This window comes from Urocitellus parryii, chromosome 6, assembly GCF_045843805.1.
Source record: "Urocitellus parryii isolate mUroPar1 chromosome 6, mUroPar1.hap1, whole genome shotgun sequence".
NCBI lineage: Eukaryota > Metazoa > Chordata > Mammalia > Rodentia > Sciuridae > Urocitellus > Urocitellus parryii.
Genome location: NC_135536.1, coordinates 176001256 through 176028946, shown reverse-complemented (window position 1 = coordinate 176028946; position 27691 = coordinate 176001256). Strand labels below are relative to the sequence as shown.

Here is a 27691-nt window from a genome sequence, read left to right as displayed (position 1 = left end):
CCTCAGCCCTGTGCTGAAAAGACAGTTTGGGGCACCCTCCCCAGAAGACTGGGTCACCACAGTCCCCTAAGTCTGGAGGGCCAGGGAAGGAGGCAAAGGCCCTCGTGGGAGAAAGAGGCAGAGGAAACCCGATTTGTGGGGTGGAAACACTTGGCCCGGGCTGCTGAGGTGGGCTGCTCATTAGGACAGAGAAGGCAGCAGTTTGGGGCCCCAGCTTCAGTGTCCACTGCAACCACTGAAGTCCCCAGCCTTGGACCCGCTTTCCCCGCTGGAAGTGGGCAGTTAGCTGCCCCCCAGCCAAACTAGGGAGAAGGTCTGACCACATGCTTCCCTCCTTGGCCAGACTCAGGGCCCCAGGAGGGACTTCCCACAGGGTGAGGAGCCCCCACAGCAGCCCTCGGCCCAGCAATGCAGGGCCTTGCAGAGCCGGACAAGGAAAATGACCACGATTGTCACCACTGCTGTGGATGCACTCGTCCCACCTTCAGGCTGGCGTGTCCCACTTTCTACTCCCTCTCCTACCCGCCAGGACCCTGCGGGGGCCAGGACACATTGCACCCCCTGCGGATTGGGCTGGCAGGGGTGAGGGGGGTGGGTGAGAGAGAGGAGGTAACAGGGGTGGCCGGGAGCACGGGGGTGCCAGGATCCTAAGCCGACACCCTTCCTCACGCTCCACCTGGCAAAGACCCCCCAGGAAGGACCCAGCCTCCCCCCCCACCCCACCCCCGTCAGGCCACGCGTGGGCCTCACTGCCTGGGAGATGGCGCCACCTGCAGGCCCCCTGGCGCGCTGCCGCGTTGGCCCCTCGTACCCTAAGCCCCAGGCCCTGCTCCCTCTCAGGACTGGGTCACTCTGTCCCTCAGCGTTTCCCAAATGGCGTCGCTCCTTGATCCAGTAGTTTGGGAAATGTCTTGGAGATTCTCAACGCACATTTGACTTGAGTTTACTCCTCGGTTCCCTGAATCTGAGGCTGTGGGAGAAATGACTCATTCTGGGCTTTGGTTTCCTCATCTGCAGAATGGGCTGAAGGTGTTGCACTAGAAGAGATGATCTCAAAGGCAAGGTGGGATTTTCAGATTTTAATGAGATTCATCTGAAAGCGCATTTAAATTCAAGTTTTTGGACTGGGGCTGAGGCTCAGTGATAGAGCACTTGTCTGGCATGTGTGAGGCCCTAGGTTTGATCCTCAGCACCACATAAAAATAAATAAGTAAAACTAAGGTATCGTGTCCATCTACAACTAAAAAGAAAAAAGAAATTAGTTCAAGTTCCTGCTAGATGTGGTGGCCCACGCCTGCAATTCCAGCAACTGGGAGGATAAGGCAGGAAGGTATCCAGATTGAGGCCAGCCTGGGTAACTTAGCAAAACACAGCCTTAAAATGTAAAAATTAGTTCTTAATAAGCAGGAGGGAAAAGTAGGGGGGTGACTGAACAGGAAAGCACCCTGGAGTTCAATTCCTGGTTTCATAAATAAATAAATAAGCAAGCTCCTGGGCGCCACACCCTTAGAAATTCTGACCCATGCAGGAGTCTGATGCAGAAGGTCTGCCCAGCCCAGGGTGAGATGTGGAAGGAACAGGACTTCAGTGGGCTACAAAAGCAGGCAAGGGCCAGGTCCTGCTGGGACCTGATGTTGTGACATCCAGAGGTCAGCAGAAGCCAGGGGAGGTTGTAGAGGGGGAGTGACAGCCCTTTAGAACATTCACTCTGCCCTAACAGGTAGGAGGGAGGCACTGGTGGGAGTTGGCCAGGTGAGTGGCAGAGACCAGGGAGGTAACTGCAGAAGTCACCCAGAGAGACAATAATGTCCTGGGCCCCGTGCTGGCAGTGGAGGGGGACAGAGGGATGAAGCAGATTTCAGAGGTAAATCCTTTCCCTTCTTTGGAAGACAGGAAGAAAGCTCTGGAATCTTTATTATGCTTATTCTTATACCGACCTTTAAAAACTTCAGTAAGTTGTATACATCTCATTACACACTATAGCAGTACAGTAGTACATATATAGAGTGGATAGATGAACATGATATATATTCAAAATATTCAAAAATATTCAAAAATACTTTCGAGGGCTGTGGCTGTGGCTCAGTGGTGGAGCACTTGCCTAGCATGTGTGGGGCCCTGGGTTCGATCCTCAGCACCGCATATAAGGACATAAAATAATGGTCCATCTACAACTTAAAAAATATTAAAAGAAAAAATTTATCTTAAATAAAATACTTTTGACATGAGTTGAGAGACCAGATGAGTTAGCGTAATACCTGGCACACACGAAACCCTGTCAATTATCACAGTAGACTGTGTTTCCCAAAGATGGTCCCAGTGACATCTCCTGCCCCCAGCCCATGCTCTGAGAACTAACCACGTCCCTATCAGAGGTGGACTCTTCTTCCCCTCCCCTTGAGTCTGGGTGGGTTTGCAACTCACTTATAATTAATGAAATCAGTAAAGTATCCTTGTGGCTTCTGAGGCTAGGTCACCAAGGTGACACACCTCCCGTCTTACTGGCTGGGACAATAGCTTTGAGAACCCTGAGCTCTGACCGTGTTGAGGCTGACATGATGTAAGAAAGCCCAGGTCACAAGGAGAGGCCACATGTTCTTGCTGACAGACCCAGGGCAAGTCCCATCCACTCACTACCACACATACAACATGACCCAAGAGGGCAGCGAATGGTTCCTGCCTGCAGCACTGGGTCACTCTAGCCTCCAAGCCTTCTCAGGTAGGCCTCAGTTATCACAGATCAGAGACAAGTCACTCCACCGAGGGAGGGGGGTTTGCAAATTTCTAATCCACAGAATCTGAGAGTTCATTAAAATAGTTCTTTTCCCAAATAAGTTTCAGAGTGGTTTCTTTTTTCTTTTTCTTTTTTTGGTACTGGGGATTGAACTCGGGGCACTCGACCACTGAGCCCCATCCCCAGCCCTATTCTTGTGTTTTATTTAGAGACAGGGTCTCACTGAGTCGCTTAGCGCCTCGCCATTGCTGAGGCTGCCTTTGAACTCGCCATCCTCTTGTCAGCCTCCAGAGCCACTGGGATTATGGGCATGCGCCACGGCACAGGGTTGCAATGTCCTTTTTAGTCATCCCATCAAACCGTGAGCTTCATGAGCACTGGCACAGAGGCGCCCAAATACATTTGCAAGGTTTCAAGTAGAACTCACCTGGCATGTCGGGGGCTCTGGGTTCCATCCCCAGCACCACAAAATAAATCAGTGAAAAATAAAATTTAAAAAAGGGACCAAGAAGGCTGCAAAGAGGAGAGGAAGCCAAGGGCCAGAACTCTGGGTAACAGGAGTTGGGGGGATATGGAGGAGGGGGCCCTGTCATAGAGGGGCCACGAAAGCCATTCTGAGAACTGTCCACCCGAATACTCCAGTGTGGGTCCCAGCCCATCTACATTACAATCACCCAAGGAGTGATTCTCCAGCCCCAGTTCTGGGGCTTTCAACCAGCTTCTTGGGTGATTCTGAGGCACCTTTAGTTTTCCAAACTCAGAAGAGAAGGTAGAGGCTGACTAAGGGGTTTGAAAGAAATGTCATGATCCGACCTGCTTTTTAAAAGAAACCGGTAGCACTAACCACATTCGGGTTTGTTTGTGGGGTCTGATGATTGTGGGTGTCAACTACCCAGCCACCACCCCCCCTTCTTCCCAGGTATCAAGTAGGCGGGCAGCAAGAATCTCAGGGAAGGGTGGCCCCACCCTCAGCCTTACGGGAGAATCCTGACTGAACCCCTTTGTCTGGCTCCCACTTTCCCAGACTTCCTTGGAGCAAGTAGTAGTCATGTGCCAGGCATGACCCATGAGACCTGAGGGCATTTGCGTGGGTCTTCAGGGAGTCTGCCTCCTGGTGACGTGGGCAGGGTGAAGGCAGAGTCAGCGGATACTGATCCTGCAGCCATCAGCTGATGACAGGCTCCTGGCCTCTGGGGTGTGAGGCAATGCCAGTTAATGACCCAGAGGTGGCAAGTCCAAGGAGGAAAAGCCTATGTGCTCAAGACAGCAGAACAGAAGGACCCCAAGAGCCTGGTTCCTGAGGACATGGTTGAGCACTGTCCCAACCCACCACTACTACCAAACTTATCCTGAGATTAGAAGATTGTAACCAACCTGAAGGTAGAGACCCCACCTGTGAGTCATGCACTCCCAGTGCCTTCAACAGTACCTGGCACAAAGGAGGGCTAAATACTTTTTAAAAATATTTATTTTGTTATTGGGGGGACGGTTACTGCAGATTGAACCCAGGAGTGCTTAACCACTGAACCACATCTCTGGTCCTTTTCTTTTCTTGAGACAGGATCTCACTAAGTTGCTTACGGCCTCACTAAATTACTGAGGCTGACCTTGAACTTGTGATCCTCCTGCCTAAGCCTTCCAAGCTACTGGGCTTACAGGCGTGCACCACAGCAACTTGGAGTGAATTTTGAACGAATAAGTGAATGTCACTTAGGTCTGTTGGTTGAGTCTTCTATTGCAGGTGAAGGGGGGATGCACGGCTAATACTCTTCATTTTTTTGGTATCAGGGATTGAATTCAGGGGCATTGACCACTGAGCCACATCCCCAGCCCTATTTTGTATTTTTTATTTAGAGGCAGGGTCTTACTAAATTGCTTGGTGCCTCGCCATTGCTGAAGCTGGCTTTGAACTTGTGATCCTCCTGTCTCAGCCTCCCGAGCTGCTGGAATTATAGGGGTGTGCCACCATGCCCGGCTTCCTGGTTGGTTTTAATCTTAAGAGGTTCAGGAAAAATGGGGTATCCTCTCACTACTGCCAATTTGCATGCATACTTTGCGATGAACGTGCATAATCTATTTTGCTGAGAGTCTAAAGTGTTCATCCAATTCTCAAGCAGGTCTAAGAGTTAAAAAAAAGTGGAGAGAATGGAATGGGCTGGACCACAGTCACATGGCAACCCGAAGCAGACTGGAAACAAGGGTTGGTGTTAATTCTGTCACTGCCCGCACTTCCTCCCCAGGGAAAGGCCAATTTCTTCAATCCCACTGGCCTTGCCCAGTGGGAGCACCAGGGTTTCCAAGAGGAAAGGCTCCTACCTGAGGACATGGACAGAAGAGGACAAAGACCCCGGAACTACGTGAGAGCCAACTCACCTGAACTGAGCCCAGGGGGTCCCCAAGCAAGGTGAGCCTCACAGATCCAGGGCCTCTAGAACCTGAGTAGATGTCTGATGAGACAGGCTCTGCTCTTTGGCTCAGACTGTTGATATATGTCATGTTCAAGTTTTCCATGTTTCCATAGATACCACTGGACCCCATGCTGGCCTGGGAAAGGTCAGCTCCCAAGGCAAATGACAGACTAATTGAACACAACGGCAAAGTATGAAAATTAATTGAGATATTTAATAGACAGTGCAAACCATAATTTCATCTGAATATAAATGTATGCACATGTTTCCAATGAGTTATCTATCAGTTATCACAAACAGCAACAAGGACCTTAGAGCCATGTTAGAAAACCGTAGAGCTGGAATTTAATTCTAACAATCTCTCTTGCTCTCAAGAGAACACATCCATTTCAAATCAGTGTCACAAACTCCAAAAGAGCAGGGAGGTGGGAGTGAGGAGGGCCAGGGTGGTAGACACAGGGGCCAGTACACAGGTGACAGACAGAAAAGAAACACAGCTCTCGAGGAAGCCAAAACCAATGCGTTATTACAGCTAAGGACAAGGAAAAGCCTATGGCTTTTAAAAAACGACTTTTCTGCCAGTACCATACAGTCTTACAAAGAGATGTGCGACAAGTCAACTGACTTAAAAGGACAGAGGCTACATTTTCAGATCATTTCAACTGCAAATGGTCCACCCTTTCCATTGAGGATTCAGCAGTGGAGTTAGCATAGTCCAGAAGCTCAATGTTGGATTTGCAAATACAGTTTATTTTACAGAAATTCAACATTATAAACAGCAGGCACCTCCCTCCCGCCCGCCCGTCCCTCCCCCCGCCCTCCCGCTGGGCGCAGACCATGCTCTGCGAGTGAGCAGCGATGCGGCCTGCTGCTGCTTTGGAGTGAGATTGAGAGCGATGGAGGCTGCCTGCACCACATCCTGCCTGCCCGCACACGCAGCGCCTGCCCGCAGCGCAGGCCAACAGAGTCTGTCTGGGCCCAGCCTGCACTGGACCAGTTATATGGATCCGGCCCAGTTCTCCAATTCCTTCATGTCGTCGTCCTCCTCTTCCTTCTTCTTGGCTGTTTAAGACAGAACAGGCTGTTTAGGGGCTGGCTGAGAGGATGCTGGTGCACTCTGGCTGGGGACCAGGGCTGCGCTCCACCCTGCAGCCCCCTGGCCTCCAGGCTGTTAACCAGAGGCTCCTCAGGGCCTAAAGCTGTCACACAAAACTCCAGGACCCCAGGCTCACCCTCCCCAGGGCCTCCCCTCGGTCCAGCAGGGGCAGACAGGTGAGGAGTCTCCACACTGAGTCACCAGCATTCCCACGAGGTCTCAGTCTCAGAGCACCACAGGCGGTGGAGAAGGGAAGCAGTTCACAGGAGCTTGATCCTCACCAGCCTCCCACCTCCACCCCAACTGCTTGAACCCCCAGGGCACGGCCTCAGGAGGCTTGCTGGGCACTGACTGCGTGAGAGGCCTCTCCTCTTACACGGAAGACTACGGCCTGGTATCACACCACTGCCTGGGTGCTCTCTCCACACCAGATCAACTGCTTTACCTTTTTCTTAAAAATATTTTTAGTTGTAGACGGACACGATACCTCTATTTTATTTACTGATTTTTATGTGGTGCTGAGGATCGAACCCAGTGCCTCACACATGCCAAGTGCTCTGCTACTGAGCACTTATCAAGAAGCTCTGGGTGGAATATTTTTATCAGAGGTAAAATATCATGATAGGGGAGGGGGAAAGTGACAGGGAGAAGGAAAATATGGAACAGCCAAAGCTGTGCCCCCACTCAGGGGCTGTCTCCGAGGGCCTGGGCTTTTGCAGGTGTGCATAGCATAGGATACTAGATGAAGCATGAGCTACTCGACTAACATTCTCACACCTTCCCACAGTGCCTGGAACTTTCTCTGGCAAAATATCAGTCTAGAATAGGGGCTCTCAAATGGGAATGAGAGAGGACATTTGGCAATGCCTGGACAAGCTTTTAGTTTCACAAAACAGAGGGTGTTGCTACTGGGGGAGGCCAGGGTGTTGTTATTACCCACAGTGCACAGGACAGCCTCCCAGGCTTACCCCTACTTTCAAAATTATCTGGCCAAGTCCACAGTGCTTAGGTTAAAACAAAACAAAACAAAAACAACAAAAAACCTGTTTTAGAAGCTAGAAAAACGCAGAAGACATTGTTACTGTGGCCACTGCAACACATTCTGGTTCTCAACCCTGCACAAGCCCAGGACCCAGACTGAAGTCAACCAACCATAAGACACCCCTCACCTGATGCCGGTAGATGCTGGCTGTATAAGAAATACTCACCGGGTTTGGAGGGTAGGGCTATAGAGGGAACATTTGGTAGAGGAACTGTTTCGGGTCCACTGATCTCCAGCAAATTCTTGTCTAGCTCCTCCTGTTCTAGTTCTTCTAATTCTGCCATGAGCTCATCCTGGTGAAAGAAAACAGAGTGAGGGAGAGTCCTCCTGGGAATCCCACCTGCAGCCGTGTCTCTGACAGCCCCTACTCAGGGGACAGACCCTTCTGAGAAGGTTGGGGGGAGTGAACACCAGGTTCCACAATCTCTGACTCATCTTAAACAAGCTTCTATCCATGATTGCTTCACAGCATGGATGTATCACACATCTGGGACCCTGCCATCGGCTGTGAGCATCTTGGGAGGAGGGACTGTATGTTTTCATTCCTACTTCTTTCTTTCAGAGCTGGATACCCTGAGTGAATGCTCAGGAATGTTTACTAAATTGAAGTTAACTTTATTAACCATCCAACTCCAGTCTGAAACCATGAAAATCCCAGTGTTGGGAGGTAAGGTAAGAGGCTAGGCTGGTTTCTCCTTATACGACGCAAATCAGAGAACACAAAGAATTTGAGAAGGGCTGACGTTCAAGGGACTCAAATCTAAGGCATAATGAAGTATCCTCACTAGGGGCTGCTACTGTGTTTTAAAAACCCAAGGGACTCCAAGTCCCAAACTGCTAGAGCAGCAATGGGTAGGTAGGTGGCCAATGTCCAGAAAGATGGTTCAGAGATCAGAGCTAAATGCTCTTTCCCTGGCTTTTCCTTTACATCAGAGATGTCCGAGGGGAAATCCCGTATACTTCTCCAGGACATGGTCACCTCTGCTCCCCCACCTCTGAGCCCAGTACCCACCACGGAAAGGTGCAGGGTAACTGCTTGTTGAAACCAATTACCGAGCTGACGCCCAATGAAGGTTCCTTTAGGTCAACTACCCAAAACCATGACAGCATCCCTCAAAATCTAGCATTTAGAAAGATTTAACACCAAGCCCGTCTCTATCCAAGTCTGCAGGGGTAAGAACTGGTGATTTCCAAACCACACGCCCCTGTTGAGAACCTTCAATAACACATCAAGGGACAGCCTGGGTGTCGCCTGTGAGGTTTCTGTGATCTGAATGAAACCACTTACCTCATCAAATTCTTCTCCAAATCCTACAGGTTTTGAAATAGCTGTTGAAATCTCTTCTGCAAGTTCTTGCTGGTCAGCAATGTCCTGCATTAACTCATCGACTTTATCGATGTCCCTTGAAATGAAATGAACAGATTGTCATACTGGCCGACGGGTCTGAGTGAGGAGCTGCAAAGCAGAGCAGAAACCCTCCGCACACAGCCTGCTTCCCAGCTCCGTCGCTACCATCAGTCAGGCCCCTCCAGGGATTACTTATCATTACTGCCTCCTACTCCCCTTTAAAATAAGGAACAGGTATGTCCTTAAGACATCACCTAGTCTAACACCCTAAGAAAATAAGGCTCAGCAAAGTTAAGTGGCATAGTCAAGGTCCCAAACGCAAACGAGCAAACATGTCAGATGAGCCCACAGGACTTTAACTCCTGAACCAACAGCTCCTTTTCAAGCTCAAAGGCAACTCTGTAGGGAGGGAGGTAAAATCACAAATCACAAAATACAGCATGTGACCTGAAAGCCTTTCACATCTGCCCAAATCCACTCTGGCTCCACTACTAGGAAAGGAGAAGTGTGTATGCCAAAAGAAAGGCAGTGTGTATGCAGCACTGACCATGAAACACACAACTATTCAATATGAGCCACGTGCATGTACTTCAAGGCATGCACAGTGTTCACGGAGATGGGGTAATAGCTCAGTGGTTGAGCACTTGTTGAGGCCCTGGGTTCGATCCTAAGCACCACATAAAAATAAATAAAATAAAGGTACTGTGTCCATCCAAAACTAAAATTTAAAAAAAAAAAAGCAGCCACAGATGATAACTAAATTAAAGGCATGACTATGTCTCAATAAAGCTTTATTTAGGGCTGGGGATATGGCTCAAGCGGTAGCGCGCTCGCCTGGCATTCATGCGGCCCGGGTTCGATCCTCAGCACCACATACCAACAAAGATGTTGTGTCCGCCGAAAACTAAAAAATAAATATTAAAAATTCTCTCTCTCTCTCTCACCTCTCTCTTTAAAAAATAAATTAAATAAATAAATAAATAAAGCTTTATTTACAAAAATAGGTGGTAGGCCCACAGGCTGCATTTTTAGGAGGAGGTGGGTACCAGAGATTGAACCCAGGGTTGCTCAACCACTGAGCCACATCCCCAGCCCTTTCTCTCTTTTACTTTGAGACAGGGTCTCGCTAAGTTGTTCAGGGCCTAAGTTGCTGAAGCTGACTTTGAACTTGTGATCCTCCTGTCTGCTGGGATTACCGGCATGTGCCACCACACCCGGCCCAGAGGCTGCATTTTGCCAACCCCTGTCCTAGAGCCCAGCTGGGTATTAAAAGGGAAGCAGGAAGGGTTCCAAGCACCCGCAATATAAGCTGCCAAGTCAAGAACTAAAAACAAATACAGAATTTTGTTCATGGAAAAGGCCCTCATTTGAAGCCTCCTACCTTTAGTTACAATTTTAATAACCTTGGTTATCTTGTTTCTTAGGTCATTCCCATGAGAAGCAGCCACCCAGAGAAGGAAGGACTGCTGAAGGCAAAAACATTGCCAACATGACAGCCATAGCACAAGAACAAGGGAAAAGGCAAGTTTCCACCACAAGCAGACAGAAGAGCAGGGAGATCCAAAGCTCCTGGAAGCACCACACACACCAGGGCCCTACAGTGACGGCAAAGTCACGACCACTGGTTCTAGCCCCAGTTCTGTCCATGCTCACACATAACCCAGGGTGTGTGGCCTTCCTCCTCTGGGATACAAGCTTCTCCCCTTGATGAGAAGACTTCCTAAGGACATTCCCAGCTTAAAAAGTACGCTCAGCACAACAGTAAAGAATCAGGCAAAAAAATATTTTTTTCACTCCACGAGCTTTGCTTCCAAAGACAACAGGATTCATAATTATAATTCATTTTAGAAGGCTCCCCAAAAGAAGGCAAATTAAATCAAATTCGGGTGCTTAAATAAGTCAAGGGGTCCACCCCAGGACACAGCCTGAGTGTGTGCGGCAAGCCAGGGCTTCCCTGCACTTGGATGTCCCCTGCACCAGCAGTGACACGTACATGTTGTCGTGGGCAGCCTTCATGGCCTTGGCGGCATAGCCCATGTTCTTGAGCACCTCGGTGTTGGTGTTGGCGTTCTCCAAGGCCTCCCGCTGGAACTCGATGGTGGACAGCGTGCCGTCAATCTGTGCCAGCTGCTTCTCGTACCTCTTCTTGCGCTTCAGCGCCTGTAAGGCCGCTGCATGGGGAGAGAACATGATTTCAGAGAGTCCAGACTTGGGAGATGTCCTAGAAGTCACTTGAGCCTTCCCCCAGTTGGGACCTCAGTTGTTGCCTCCACTACAACCAATGGTTAATAAAATATTCTCTTCTAAAGAAAGCACATCAATTTTCTAAGAAAACACAAAAAATTTGCATACCTCAAAATGCAGCCAGGGAGCAAGCACACAAGCAAAAGTTTACACCCCTGCCAACACACACCCAAACCAAAGCAGCCAGAAGAAGAACACTTTGAGGTCAAATTCCAGCTCCCAGATGTTGGTGAGTTGGTAAGCTTCCTGCTAGGTTCACTAGAGTAAATAAATAATGTATGTAAATACCTAGCACCTTAACATGTAGACACCCTCCTAAAGCCCAGCAGCGCTGATTATTATAAAGCAAAATCAAAGCACCATTTAATACCAACTAATTCTAAAAGTAATAAATGCCTATACCAAATACTAGGCGAATTCACATTAAAATGCTAAGCCAACAACTCCATGTTTGCATGTGCCACAGTGCCCAGCCTGGCTTCTTAAGACTGTAGGGGGCGCTGGGGATGTGGCTCAAGCAGTAGCGCGCTCGCCTGGCATACGTAGGGTGCTGGGTTCGATCCTCAACACCACAGAAAAATAAAAGATATTGTGTTCACCTAAAACTAAAAAATAAATATTAAAAAAAAGACCGTAGGGGTGATTTTGTTTTAAAGACCCAGTCAAAGCAAGCAATTTGACCCAAATGAATTTGTGAAAAAGCTGTGCCAAAACCACATTTCTCAAAACCCAGATTTCCTTCCCGTTACTGTCTCAGTTCCCCTCTTCAGCACCCATCTTAGATGGGCATCAAAGACAAAAAGGCACCTCAGCAGCCTGAGGCAGAAGGAATGGTTGAGCTGGGCCACACTGGGCTGTGCGGGCTGCCCAACCCCACCTCAAGCCCAGGAGCACCAGGCCCACAGACACACGCAAGCCTATGCACTCCCTGAAGTTCAAGAGCTACAAAACCAGAGCCACCTCCTGCAGGCTATAGGTTACAATCACCTCCCTGACAGGGCTGTGGTTTCTCTGTCACATCAACATGAATAGCTAACAAATTTCTTCTACTCTCATACACTGTTAGTCTAGGATTCCTTCCTGAGAACCACTCGCCAAGGGAAAATGGCTTGGCCTCTGCGTTAGTGTCCACAGGTCCTCCAAAAGCAACAGCTGAAACAACCAGGAAGAACTCCCCCAGCCAAAGGATAAAGCAGGCTAAAGAGAACTTGCAGCAAAAGTGAAGAACAATAAAATGTGCCTCATTAAATCTGAAAGGCCACTTAATTTGTTTCTCTCTTGATCCTGACATGAATCACTAAAATGGCTGACCCCAAAACCCTTGCTGAAAACCCTCACCTCCTGCCACCACTAAATCATATGCATGCTACAGAAGTTCCTCACAACAGCAACCCTGTAGGCAGAAGAGGAAGCTGAGGTTCAGAAAGGTTCCGTAACCCAGTCCAGGTCATCAAGGTAGTGGAGAGGGATTTAAGCCAGGTGTGGATCCCAGGTCCATGCATGTCCTGCCTTTCTGTTGTGCCTCCCACTTGATTGAGAGGGCAGGATCTTGCCCTGGAGGGGCTACCAATCCATCAGTGAGTGCCCAGGGGACTGTGGAACAGAAGAGGGAGTGAAAACCAACTACTCCTTTGCTTGAAAAATCTCAAACCCTCCATCTGCCCCCAGGACAAAATTTCCACATGGTTTCATGTGGCCTGAAAGGACCTGCAGAATCAAGGGACTGGGATTCTCTTCATAAACCCGGGTCTTGGGAGGCCTAGCACCAGGTCTTCAACAACCACGATAAGAGACACCCTTTCCCAGGTTCCTCACCCCAGCTGTCCCTTGTCTACCATTCTAGATTCACCAAGGCATTCTAAGAGCCTGCCACCAGCAGGACAGCAGTCCCGCCCACCTCATTTCATTGAATCTTCTGGCACTCAGTGATGACAGAGCCAGACCCCACTCTAACACGGATAGTGTGAGTCAAAAGGATGAAAAAACACCCAGGCCAGCTGTGTGATGTGAGGAGGGGAGGGCTCGGCCACTGTCTGTGTAACCCCCAGCCCTCTGCTGTTCCCTACCACAGGCTCAGAATGACAGCAAGCAATTCAGGGACAGTTCTCAAGAACAAACACAGAGACGATGGAGCAGTCTTGCTTTTTAGTGTCCCAAGTGTAACAGGAGCCTGATAAAATGTTTATGAAGCTGATTTTATACCATCAACATCCTGATCTGTAAAAATTAAAGTGTTTCCAAGGGGAGGGGGCCTGCGGGTAGGGATGATAGTAGAATGAATCGGACATTATTATCCTGAGTGCATGGACGATTACACGACTGGTATAACTACATCATGTACAACCAGCAGAATACACTCCATTTATGTATGATGTGTAAAAATGCATTCTACTGTCATGTATAACTAATTAAAACAAATAAAAATTTCAAACTAAAAAAAGATAAAGTTATTGTTTCCATATTAACATCACAAATTTAGAACCACTTTTTCTTTTTTGTGTGTATGTGGGGCGGGGGGGGGGCACTGAACAAAAGGATGCTCTTTCACTGAGCTATATCCTCAACCCTTTTTAATTTTAAGACAGAGTCTTGCTGGGTTGCCAATGGTAGCTTCAAACTTGTGATTCTCCTGCCTCAGCTTCCAGTAGCTGAGGCTTGTGCTCCCACACCCAGCTTGTTAAAACATGTCCACTGGCAGTGACTTCTTGATGCCAATCCTAAATTTCTCTAACCTCCACCTCGCCTTCTCAGCTTCCCCCATGATCTTCCAATAAATGATCTGGAAGCAAATACCACTACACAAGGAAGATAAGCAAGAGACACCCTGCAATGAAGAATCATGATAATACTATTTATCTTTGCAGACTAACATCTAGCACGAGGAGTGGGTACACAATATGTGCCTAGTATATATTAAACTGAATCTCTACTTTCATCTGTTTTATAGGATTTCTATACATAGTCTCCAATTTAGAATCTTTCACTTTACAACAGTGCAAATGCACACCCATATAACCACTTCGATTTTCATTTTCAGTATGGTATTCAATAAATTACACAGACATTCAACAACACTTCATTATAAGTAGGCTTTGTATTATATCATTTTGCACACTTGTAGGCTAATGTAAGTATCCTGAGCATATTTACAATAGGCTAGGCTAAAATATGATGTTCAATATTAAATGCATTTTTGAAGCACCTGTATTCTGGTGAGGGTTCCCCATGTGAGGTGCAATTCTGACTCAGAGGAAAAATGACAGCATCTTGTTGAAACTCAGACTAGAGCAATCATCTGGCATGATCCTCTCCCTGCATCTCTTCTGGTTCATCAAATAGGACCTTCTACAAGCTACTCACCATGAAGTGTACCCCTCTGAGACTGGGAATAGATTCCCAGCAAGGAGCCTGGTTCCAGCAGCCTCTTCCTACTACAAGGTTGACGGAGCTGCCTCCCCTCCAGGTGGGTTCAGGGACTGCTGATCTTTTTTACTCCATCTAACTTCCACATGTATTTCTCAACTTACTGAGAACACCAAAAAGAAAAGGTATATCTTGAGAAAAGCCTAAACATGATTCACAAATAAAGTAACCCTGTCTGCATGTGGGCTGCAAGAATATGTGTCAATAAATAGTCACAGCACTGGAACCATCCCATCCCATACAACCTGGAGCACCGCAATGGAGTGTAACTTGGGGTACACAGAAGGCTGAGAGGAGCCCATTGCTTCTAAAGGTAAGTGATACCCTTCCTGAACAATATCCTTCTTAAAACTTCCTCCAACACAACCATATTTCTGACCATAGAGATTTGCTTCTACATGTAGCCAAAGTCCAAAAGGCCAAGCCCAATGTTTACATAAAAACATCCAGGCTTTTAATGCTGTGCCTAAGGTTTATAAGTTCCTGATGGTTAGATTAAAAACAAGCATTTAAGGCCTGGGGATTCAGTGCAGTGGCAGAGTATCTGCTTAGTAGGCAGAGGACCCAGGTTGGATCCCTAGTACTACTTCTTATTTTTGACTAATGAGGGGCTGTTCATCTAAACCAAATATTCAAAGAGGTAGCCAAAGAAATTCCTTTTCTGCCAAAGAACTCCCAGTGTCGTTTGTAAACAAAATGGCTTTAATAACTGAAATCTAACCCAGACCAGGCTGATAGAAGTTTAAGAGGTTGCTTTTAGATGGAAAAAATAGTCCTTGGAATCTCCATATTTAATTATGCCTTTGCTGGTTCCAAGAGAGTAATTACAGCAGCAATTACAGAATCTAATAACCAGCTTTATTGGCTCTGAAAGCTGAAGCAAAAACAACTCCAACCATGTTGAAATAAACATTGGTCTCCAGACAGTTGCTTCATTAGACCCTCCAACAGCTATTTGGGAGAAAGATACAGAAAAGACACCCTAAGAAGCAAAGAGACCAGTGGGAAAGACATTCACTTAGGATCAGAAACCCTTTCTGCAAGGCATCTGTTGTGACCACAGAAATCATTTTCAGAGACTACATCAGCTCCACACAACTAGATAGGACACGGCTCTCTCCTAAGCAAAGGCCAACATCGCTTTGAAGTGGTGTGAGGAGGAAGGCAAGGCTGCCTGCTACAATGTGCCCGAAATTCAGCACAGGGCCAAATAGCCCAGAGTGTGTCCAAGACGCCACAAAGTCATGACCATGCAATCCCTACTAGCAGAGTCTCTGGCATATAGAGGAGGGCCCAGTGATCTGCTCTCACTAAACACAGTGGGGTCCACAGCTCTTTCAAAGACCAAGATCCTTCATTTGAAGGCATCTGACAGAAGGGATGGGAGGGAAGAAGTGCCCATTGTCAGCATGAAGAAGACAATAAACACAAGCACACTCCAAAGGACACTTACACACAAATGCAACACTGAACTCCAGCTAGGGGGAGAATTCTGAAGAACCCTCAGCAGCCTGGGGGCAAGCAACAGGGCACTGGCAGGCAGCCAGGCAAGTGAGGCGAGGGAGCCCCAGGGAGCCCGGTTCTCCCTGCCTCCCCCCATCGCTCAGACATTTCTGGCTCATTATGCTTGTGAATCGACTTCAGATGCTGAGGAAACCCTAAGCCAGGAAGGAGAACCACATCTGGCCTTCAAGCCACTAGTCACTTTACCAGAGGTGGGGTGGGTAGGGGTATCATCTGTCATCTGCCTCCTGTATCTGAACAAGATATTGAAAGTCAAAACCACAGGGCTGGGGATGTGGCTCAAGCGGTAGCGCGCTCGCCTGGCATGCGTGCGGCCCGGGTTCGATCCTCAGCACCGCATACCAACAAAGATGTTGTATCCACCGAGAACTAAGAAATAAATATTTAAAAAAAAAAAAAAGAAAGTCAAAACCACAAAGTTAACCAATGCCAAAGAAACTCATCCTGTAGAAACCTGATGGTTATTAGCAACCATCCCTGCACCACATGACAATGTGGTATGAACTTGACCAGTTAAGAGTTACAATTGTTTTTATTTTTAGAGAGAGAGAGAATTTTGATATTTATTTTTTAGTTTTCGGCGGACACAACATCTTTGTTGGTATGTGGTGCTGAGGATCGAACCCGGGCAGCACGCATGCCAGGCGAGCGCGCTACTGCTTGAGCCACATCCCCAGCCCCAAGAGTACAATCTTGGTATCAAAGACAGAGAGGTCTCAGAGGTACTGAATTCAGTCCAACTCTTCTCATTATATAACTGAGAAAAATGATGTGCAGAAGTGGGCACAGGCTGCCAGGACCTCACAGAAAGTCAGAAAAAGAATCAGGACTAGAACTAGTTCAGAACTACTTCTGCTACCTCAACTCTGTTATCTCCAAACTAACTTGCTAAAAATAAACCAGCAGCTCCCCTTGCCATAAGAAAATATCTGCCTAACTCTCTTTCACTCTATTTCAAAACTCTTCTCTTTGCAAACCCCATTTAAAAGCTTGTGTCACTAGGAGGCTGAAGCAGGAGGATAGCAAGTCCAAGGCCAGTCTTAGCAACTCAGCGAAGCCCTAAGCAACTTAGACCCTATCTCAAAATTAAAAAGCCAAAAAGGCTGGGGATGTAGCTTAGTGGTAAAATCTCCATTACCAAAAAAAAAAAAAAAAAAAGTTCCTGTCAAGTCAGGCTTGGTGGCACATGTAATCCCAGCTACTTGGGAGGCTGAGCCAGGAGGATCCCAAGTTCAAGGTCAGTCTCAACATAAAATTTTAAAAAGCTTGGAGATGTGGTTCAGTGCTTGCCTTATGAGTGTGAGGATCTGGGCTCAACCTCCAGTATCCCATAGGAAAAAAAAGTGCATGCTAAGAATCAGAAAGCTGTCTAATTTGCTCTTAGAAGTCCCCAGTTAGAAGAAAAAGAAAGAATGGAAAAGAGGTGTTAATTGGTCTGGGTCATGAGTATTTTCCCAAATGGGTGCTACTGATCTTACCTACAGTTTCAGAAGATGGAGACAGGGTGGGGCTCTCATTTCTCTACCCTGTATGGAGGTGGCAGGAATAGCATGGATCTATAAGGCTTACAGAAAATTCTCAGATTTTGGGCTGGAGATGTAGTTTAGTGGTATAGCACCTGCCTAACATGCAATTCAATCCCAGAACCACCAAAATAAAAGCTCAGAAACCAAAATGCACCTTTGAAGCCCTAACAGACCGTTTTCTGTCAACCACTGCTCAGTGTCCAGGCTCGTCTGCAGGCCTGAATGCCTCCTCCTATAACAGTCCTGGACTGCTGTCCCAACACTGCTGTATTTTTCTCCCAGGCACTTGTGGGCAGGGTGGTTGAGGCCAGAGGCACAGACACATTTTCCAGAGCAGCCTCCTTCTCTGTAATATATCTCCCTGTTCCCCTAATGTGCTCTCCGTGGCCGGGAGCTAATATGCTCCATTTAGAGATGGTAAAATAAGTATTTGTGTATGACCAGGAAATCAGAGTCTGAAGCCCTGCTGACTTCATCAGCAAACACACAGGGAGTACAGTACTCACTTCGAAGGAAAATTCTGGAGAAAAAGAAAGCCCCTTATTATCTTAACAGGGACAAAGAAGAAATAAGCTAGCACCACAATAAACAAACTAACAAAATAGCAAATGCTCCAAAATCATTTATTTATTTTTTGGGGGGGAGGGGGTACCAGGGACTGAGTTTACCAGGGATTGCTTAACCACTGAGCCATATCCCCAGCCCTTCTTATATTTGACTTTGAAACAGGGTCTCACTAAGTAAGTTGCTAAGACTGGCTTCAAACCTGTGATCCTCCTGCCTCAACCTCCCAAGTCACTGGGATTATGGGCTTGTGCCACCCAAAATCATTAAAATAGCATATACAACTGGTGTTCTTTACAAGGCTTGATGAGGCACCTGAGCAGTCAAGGAAGCTGGGCCACTTCAAATTACAATAGTGGTTTAAGGCTATCCAGTTTTCCAGCTTCAACTTTCAGTTCCACCATCAAGTCCCCCTAAGCAAATTACTTAACCTCAAAATCCCCGTGATAACAACAGCACCAGCACACAGGGCTATTGTCGGATTAGGATGAGGCAAGTATGTGATGTGCCAACACAGAGCCTGAAACACAGTGAAGCGCTAAGTGTCTGCCACTTGTATTTGTAACTGCAGGATTTCTCAGAACTTGTTTTAATGGGAAGAGAACATACCACCACCACAACCCCCGACCCCTCAGAAACCATTTGCAAACCACATTGGGAAAAGTAAATTTAAAACCACCTTGATCATTTTAGCCAATGAAGATTTTGTCACCCCTACCATGGCTGAAGCTTACCAGCACTGTAAGAAAACCAGGTCAGAAACCTGTCTCTAACTCTGAGTGTCATGTAGGTTACTTCAACTCTGAATGTGTTTCAACAGATACAAAATGGGTGTGATACCACTACGCCCAGGACGGATGAGCTCTATGAAGACACTTGATGAGTGTGGTGTTCTCTCCTGCCTGCTTCCTCCTCCTCTGCCTCTCGTGCCCTGCTGGTGTCCATTATGCTCTCTGGAATCTCTAGCTTCCAGTTCTTGTCCCATCTCCTGGCTTAGCATGTCCCTCTAAGAAAGAGTGTGGTAGAGAAAAATATAATCCTGTAAGTAGTCCCCCTTATCTGTGGGAGCTATGTTCCAAGAACTGGGTAGGTGACTGAAACTGTAGATAGTACCAAACTCTATAAATAATATTTTCTCCTATTATACACACATGTATGTACATAAAGTTCAGTTTATAAGTTAGGCTTAATAAAAGATTAACAATAATAAAGCAGAAAAATTAGAACCATATATACTAATAAAAATTTATGAATTGTTTATTTCTGGAGTTTCCCATTTAATATTTTCAGATCACAGATGACCTGTGAGTAATTGAAACTGCAAAAGGCAAAACTGCTGCTAAAGGAGCGCTACTGTATAAAACAGAGTTAACATTTATGAGGGGTGCTAACCACCATGAGTGGTATGTGCTCACTGGCTATGCAGGAGTTGTTATTGTTCCACTTGGCAGATCAGGATATTGAGGCTGGTCAAGGTCACTAAGTCATATGGTTATATAGTGGCAGTCTGGGATCAAAGCCAGGATATGCCTGTCTGCATAGGGCACATTCTTTCTCTGCAGAGGAACACCTATCCTGCCCAAGTAGGCAACTGGGCCTGTTTTTGCCCTGAGCCTGGCAATCTGAGAGCCTCTGCATCCCACAGATTCTGCAAGCTAGCAGTCTGATACCAAGGGCTTCCAGGGGCTTCTCGGTCTAGCCAGAAACTCCACTAACTGGTAATCCAGGTGGGAAGGCAGTAAAAGTCTCGGAACAAAATTTCTTTCTCATGGATTTTAAATTGTTTAAAAGCACATGTGATGAAATTCAATCACTTTATCATCTCCCTGCACTTATGCTGATGATTTGACACAGCTGGGAAGTTTACAGAATGCTTCTTTCTAGGTTTCAAGGGATAACTGTCTTCTCCTATGCCTGTCCTATGTCATCCCTAGACAAGCAGCCCCTCAAGGGCAGAAGCTACCTCTCTGGGTCCCTAACAACACTGAGAAAGGAAGAAAGGCAAGGCATACCAAAATGCTCAGCCAGGTCCTGTCACTTCTTTACCAGTCAATGCCCTTTGTCTCCTAATGGCCTTCCTTCTACATGCCAGAGGTCCAGGGACCTTCGTAAGACCTTAAGGTTTCCCACATTTCTTTCACTTGCTTGCTTTTTCCTTAAGTTAACCCCACTGAGATTCCAAAGGGTCCAAAGGGTTTGTTATCAGAGATAGTCAGCCTGGGACCTCCCTGGTGACTACCTGGTACCACCTCAAGGGAGGAGGCACAGACCCAGAGTGAGCAGTGGTCTGTTCCAGAACTAGGCAGCAGGAGTGGCCCAAGTATGAGAAAAAAAGGCCAAGGGAAATCAGGCCCACCAAAGGGACCAGCAGAAAGGTCTGTGTGGCTGGTTGTGGCTTCCAAAAGGGCAGCTGATAGCTTCCCATAGCTCTGTTGCAGTTAGATTCTTCAGACAGAAAGAGGAGATTGGTTTTTTTCTTTTTCTTTTGGCAGTGCTGGGGATGAACCCAGGGTCTCCTGCATGCTAGGCAAGCAATCTACCACTGAGCTACACCCCCAATCCCAAGAAGAGCTGTTTCACTTCCCAGACACAGCAGGCAGCAGAGAATATGTAGCTCTTAGTGATAACTCAGGGCCAGGATGGGATAACTTGGATCCTAGGAAAGAAAGTGACCTACCCCTAGTTATTGGGAGTCATAGTCAAAAAGTCTATGCTCTGAAATCCAAGGTCAAGGTCCTTTCTTATACACAAAACAGTTTACAGAATTTCATTAAAACAGCTTTCAGAAGCTAGCACTGAGCATCCACGAAGCCCACAGATTTTTTTTTAATAGTTGTAGATGGACACAATATCTTTATTTTTATTTATTTATTTATATGTGGTGCTGAGGATTGAACCCAGGGCCTCACATGTGAGGGGCAAGCGTTGTACCACTGAGCTACAACCCCAGATCCACACAGATGTTTTAATTGTCCCAAATCTTAATTAAAACATGTCTTAATATGTAAATTTGAGTGTTACATATTTCACACAAAAATTCATCTTTGGGGTTTCTTTTGTAAATTCAGAGTATCTGAAACCACACTGGCACCTAGCAACAATCCATTGGAACTGAGTAGCTGTCATCTTTTAGAAGGAGCACACTCCCATTCACCTCAGAACCTATCACTGCCCACCACCTGCTTCTGGACTGGCCCTCTAACACCTGACACTAATCTGGAGGAAACTGCTAGGAGTTATCTGGTACAACTGCTTGCCTTCAAGCAATTAAGGTTATGCCCAATTTAAAGCTAGTCAAATGAAGTCCCAAAGGTTTGCTTAAGGTCACAAAATCAGAGATAATAGACAAAGAATCCAAGCCAAGTGTCCTGAATAGATTAATGCTCCTTCAACAACTCCTGAAAAGACTTGTGTCCAAATACCACCTGCAGCATGGTCCTGTATGTGGCTTTCATTTCCAACTATGCCATAACCAAATTATGTCACTAAACAAGCCTTCTCACTTCTTAGGGCCTAGACTTCTCATCAAAGACAAGGGAAAGGTAGATATTCTAGTCTTCCTCCAAATGAAACATGATACAGGAAGCCATGTGGTTCTAACTAGATTAAAAAACACAACTTTTTCTGGTTGACCTTGTGTGATTCTGAAAATGTAATTAACATCTTTACAATCCATTTCCTGAAACATAATCAAGTTTGCCCTGTCCAATGAAATTAGCAGTTTCTCTCTCATTTTAACTGATTTCACAAACTGAGTTAGAAAGATCGGAGACTCCCTCTAGCCTCTGAACTCAGCTGCTCCAGCTGGGCAAAGGCAGCCAGTACTGAGATTCAATGCTCACCACAGATGTCACTCAGGAGGAAGAGGTAAATGCAGTCAGAATGTGAACCCAGATGCCTCATGCCCTTACAAATTCTAGCAGTGTTGCCCTCTTGCCTGAAAATCCTCTCCTGCCAACCCTGGGCGACACCCTAGCATGGTTCCCCTACCTGGCAGCCATTTCTTCCCTTTTTTTTTTTTTTTGACAGGGGAACAGGGTTGAAGATCAAACTCATGCATACTAAGCAAATGCTCTACCACTGAGCCACATCCTCAGCCCTAGCCATTTCTTCTTGTGCATTTTTCCTAAATCCTTTCCTTCTTCTTAATTCCTAATGGTTGGAGCTCAACCTTTGGTTCTGAGTTCTTCCTTTCTCACATACTAACCTAAGTTAACACCTATTCAGAAAGTTGGTCTTTCATTTAATCATCATAGTAAGAAATACATTTAATTAGCCTATTTTGCAAATGAGATTTGAGGCCTAGAAAGATTAAAAATGACTTACTAAACTCTAAAAACTTGTGAATAATGAATGGGCAGACAAGATTCAAATAAATGCAGCGCATGGTGGCTCCTGCCTGTAATCATAGCAACTTGGGAGGCTGAGGCAGGAGAATTATAAGTTTGAGGCCAGCTTCAGCAACTTGATGAGGCTCTAAGCAACTTAGCAAGACTCTGTCTCAAAATAAAAAAATAAAAATAAAAAGGGCTGTAGATGTAGCTCAGTGGTAAAGAGTGGTTCTGGGTTCAATCTATAGCACCAAAAACCAACCAAACAAATAAACATTTCTGCTTCAGCTAAGATAGAGTGGAAGGGACTAGATTTACCCTCCCACCCAAGATAACTGAAAAAATAGTTTTCAAGACACTGAATATCAGGCAAAAAAGGACAATGATCCCTGAAATATAGGATATAAACAAGGTGAACCCCATGACTGCCCCAGCCCTTACTGCTTTGAGAGTTTCTAGGCCGAGGTACAAGGTGGCAGACTAAGCATACAGTCAGGGTTGACAAGACAGAGCTGAGAGTCTGTAGAGACCAAAGTAGCTGTGGCAGAACACAGGGCACCAGAGCAGAGAGGTGCAGAGGGTAACCCTGAAACAGCAGAATAATGACCAGCACACACGAAGCAGCAGCAGCTACCTAAGGAACCACTGAAAAGGATGAGAGCGAACAGAAGTAGAGGCCAGCTGGAGTACAGTTCCTTAGCCAGACGGGAAAAGCCTCATAATTCAAAGTTTTTCAGCAGGGTCTTATCTCAAAGTAGGGAATAAGTGCCTTGTACTAGATTAACACTGCTCTGGCCCTGACTAACAAATCTTAAAAGCAAGACCCAGAAGGACAAAATGTTACTAAGAAAATTGTGCCCAAGACAAAGGTAAAAAACATGTAAAGGAATATAGAAATTTTACCAGGGTAAAATTGACATTTGACATCCAATCATGCAAAGCAGTGGGTAAATAATATCCATAATAGGAAGAAAAACAAATCAACAAACTATCAAGTAATTCACTAATGTGGATGTCAGAATTAGCAGACTTTTATTAAAACAGTTATAACTGCTATGTGTTCAAAAAGTTAAGGAAACACATGGAAGATTTTTTTAAAATCCAAATTGAGCTGTGAAAGATTAAAATTATTAAATGGGATTAACAGCAGATTAATACTACAGAAAACAAGACTGTTAAACTTGAATACATAACAACATAAACTATCCAAAAGAAACACCTGGTACTAAGTGAAAGAAATATTTCAAGAAATAATGGTTTAAATTTTTCCAATTTGATAAGAACTATAAACCTACAGATCCAACCTCAACAAACCCTGAACATAAGAAACATGAAGAAAACTACACCAGAGCATAGTATGGTAAAATTCATCAAGACCAGAGATAAAAAAAAAAAAAAAAAAACTCAAAAGCAGCCAAAAGAAAATACACTCATTATTTATGAGTGTATGTATGTATGTATGAGGAACAACGATAAAAATGACAAGTAGGGGCTGGGGTTGTGGCTCAGTGGCAGAGCACTTGCCTAGCCTATGTGAGGCACTGGGTTTGATCCTCAGCACCACATAAAAATAAATAAATAAAAAAGAGGTTTTGTGTCCATATACAATATATATATATATATATATATATATTTTTTTTTTTTTTTTTTTTTTTTTTTTTAAATAACACCGGGCACAGTGGCACACACCTTTAATCCCAGCGACTCAGGAGGCTAAGGCAGGAGGACAGTCAAAGCTAGCCTCAGCAAAAGCAAGGCACTAAATAAATCAGCAACATCCTGCCTCAAAATAAAAAACAAAATAGTGTGAGGATGTGGCTAAGGAGTCAAGTGTCTCTGTGTTCAATCTCCAGTACCAAAAAAAAAAAAAAAGAAAGAAAGACAAGTTACATGATTGTAATCCCAGCTACTTGGGAGTCTGAGGCAGAAGGATTCCAAGTTCAATGCCACCCTGGGCAACTTAACAAGACACTGTCCCAAAATAAAAAAGTAAAAAGGACTGGGGATCTAACTAAGTGGTAAAGCACCCCTGGGTTCAGTTTCCAGTACTCACCCAAAACATAAATCCCCAAATATTTGGAAACTAAGTCATATATATGGGGGGCTAGGATTGTGGTTAAGTGGTTGAACACTCGCCTAGTACATGTAAGGCAGTGGGTTCAATCCTCAGCACCACATAAAAACAAACAAATAAGACAGAGGTATTGTGTCCATCAACAACTAAAAAATAAATAAATTTTATACATATATATAATATATATATACATATATATATGTGTGTATATATACACACACACACACACACACACACACACATATATATATGTATATCTCATATTTTTTTCTTGCAGTACTGCAGATCAGGGGTGTAGACATGCTAGGCAATCACTCCATTTCCTGACTTAACAGTATACTTCTAAATAACCCATGTATCAAAGAAATAATAATACAGAAAATCAGAAAGATTGAACAAAATGAATATGAAAACATCACATATCAAAATTTGTGAGCTAGTACTTAGGAGAAATTTTATAGCACTAAATGCCTGTGGTAGAAAAGAAGAAGACAGATCTCAAATCAATGATCTCAGCTTCCACCTAGAAAAGACCAGTATGGTGTCACATGCCTGTAGACCCAGCTACTTGGGAGGCTGAGTGAGGCAGGAGGATCGATTTCACAATTTGAGACCAGCCTGAGGAACACAGCAAGACAGAGATTCAAAAAATAAAATAGGGCTGGGGATATAGCTTTGTTGGTAAGAGTGCTTACCTTGTATGCACAGGACCCTGGGTTCAATCCCCAGCTCCACAAAAAAATAAATAAATAAAGTGAAATAAAAAGTAGAAGAAAGGGAGTAAAGATCATAGGGAGCAGGGCACAGTTGCACAGTCTTGGTAATTCCAAGGCCAAGGTGGGAGTATTGCAAATGAGAGACCAGCCTGGGCAACACAGAAGACTCTGTTTTTAAAAAAGAAAGAAAGAGGGCTGGAGTTATGGCACAGTGGTAGAGCACTTGCTTAGCATGTGTGAGGCACTGGGTTCAATTCTCAGCACTGCATATAAATAAATGAATAAAATAAAGGCCCATCAACATCTAAAAAAAATTTAAAAAAATATAGAAAAAAGGTGAAAGATCAATAAAAGAGAAAACAGAAACAACAGAGAAGGTCAAGAAAAAGAGCAATAAAAATTGAATTTCTAGGGGGCTGGGGATGTGGCTCAAGCGGGAGTGTGCTCGCCTGGCATGCATGCAGCCCGGGTTCGATTCTCAGCACCACATACAAGCAAAGATGTTGAGTCCACCGAAAACTAAAAAATAAATATTAATAAAATTCTCTCTCTCTCTCTCTCTCTCTCTCTCTCTCTCTCTCTCTCTCTCTCTCTCTCAAAAAAAAAAAAAAAAAAATTGAACTTCTAGGGCCTGGGGCTGTAGCTCAGTGGTAGAGCGCCTGCCTTGCACATGTGAAGCACTGGTTTCGATCCTCAGCACCACATAAAAATAAATAAAGGGGGCTGGGGATGTGGCTCAAGCGGTAACATGCTCGCCTGGGATGCGCAGGGCACTGGGTTCGATCCTCAGCACCACATAAAAATAAATAAAGATGTTGTGTCCACCAAAAACTGAAAAATAAATATTAAAAAATTCTCTCTCTTAAAAAAAAGAAAGAAAAATTTAAAATAAATAAATGTGGTCCATCTATAACTAAAAAAATATTTTTAAAAATTGAACTTCTAGCCAGATTGATCAGGAAAAAAAGATTACAAATACCAGGAATGACAGATGTAGTATCACTACAGATTTCACAGATAAGAAAGGGATACGAGGGACTGGCTCAAGTAGTAGCGCACTCGCCTGGCATGCATGAGGCACTGGGCTCGATCCTCAGCACCACATAAAAACAAAAATATTGTGTCCACCTAAAACTAAAAAATAAATATTTTTTTAAAAGAAAGGGATAAGAAGGAAATATTATTAAAAACATCATGTCAATAAATTTGACTACTCATATGAAATGGAAAAATTCTTTGAACTATCCAAACCTATGCTCTTTTTTACTATATCAGAGATTACATTTTGCTCTTGATATTTTGCTAGGAACCTAAGGACAAAAATTATACCAGTCCCAAGGCTGAAAGAGCTCCCAGGCCAGTAGAGACAGGTAACGTGAGACGATGAAAGAGGTAAGCACCAGGCGCTGGAGAAGACGAAACCTGACTTTGAAGTTATATATATATATATTTTTGTACTAGAAATTGAACCCAGGAGCGCTTAACCACTGAGTCACATCCCCAGACCTTTGTATTTTGAAACAAGCTCTAAGTTGTTTAGGGCCTTGCTAAATTGCTGAAGCTAGCCTCGAACTTCAGAGTCAGAGTTATAGTTGCCACCGCACCCTGCTGAGTTATCACACATTTTAAAGGATGGCAAAGGGCCATCTCCCAGCGGGAGGAACGGAGAGGCACCAGAGTAATAAGCAAAGATAAAAGTCTAGGAGAGAAACTCAAGAATAGACTTGTATGTCTGGCTACGGAGCTGCTGGACTTTATCCTAGGGTTACTAGGAAGCTATTAAAACATTCAAAACAGGTCAGAAACGTGAGCAGATTTACATTTCAGCAAGATCCCCCTGGTTGCTAGGGGAAAAAATATTCAACCACTGCAATAATCAAGGTTTCAAGGGCCTGAACTGAGGCCACAGCAGAGGGCTGGCCAGAGGCCTTGCACTTGAGACACTCAGAGGAAGACTCCAGGGGCCTGTGCCACCTGTTTGAACATCCAAGAGAAGGAAATGGAAAGAGATTCAGGATCAACTTCCAGGTTCCTGGCAGGGGTAGCCAGGTTATGGAGATGCCATTAAAAAAAAAAAAAAAAAAAAAAAAAAATTACTCAGGGAAGACAGGGCCAGTACCAGAAATCACTCTTTAGTTCTTTCTGTGGAGCTGTGGCCTTCAAAATTCAAATTAGCACCTGAGATTTGAATTCTCATTCTCATCCATATGATGAAGATGAAATTCAGGAACTTCTGAATGGGTCAAATCGAAATAATTTCTCACAAAACTATAAAGAGCACAGGATTCAAAAGTATCCTAAGAAGCTGGGAATGGTGGTACACTCCTGTAATCCTAAGGGCTTGGAGGCTGAGGCAGGAATAAGTTTGAGGCCAGCCTCAGCAACTCAGCAAGACCCTTGTCTCAGCATTACAAAATAAAAATAACTGGGGCTGGGGATGTAGCTCAGTGGTACAGTATTTGCCTAGCATGTGTGAGGCACTGGATTTGATTCTTAGCACCACATATGAATAAATAAAATAAAGGTCCATCAACAACTGAAAATTTAAAAAAAAAAAAGACTAGGGATGTAACTCAGTGGTAGAGTTCCCCTGGGTTCAGTCCCCAGTACCCCCTGCCCCCTGCCACACACACACTCAAAAGGTAACCTAAGAGTTACTAT

General features: G+C 45.2%; 1 protein-coding gene across 1 annotated transcript in view; it reads right to left on the bottom strand.

Moving 5' to 3' along the window:
* Positions 1-5946: 5946 nt before the first annotated feature.
* The window catches only part of Chmp4b (charged multivesicular body protein 4B), a 40924-nt gene continuing 19179 nt past the window's right edge, over positions 5947-27691 (bottom strand). The window contains exons 2-5 of the mRNA XM_026383208.2: positions 10622-10799; positions 8569-8683; positions 7447-7573; positions 5947-6204 (exon numbers count right to left, since the gene is read on the bottom strand). Coding sequence (XP_026238993.1) covers positions 6140-6204; positions 7447-7573; positions 8569-8683; positions 10622-10799 — 485 coding nt within the window. The 3' untranslated portion in view covers positions 5947-6139. The remainder of the gene's footprint in view (positions 6205-7446; positions 7574-8568; positions 8684-10621; positions 10800-27691) is intronic.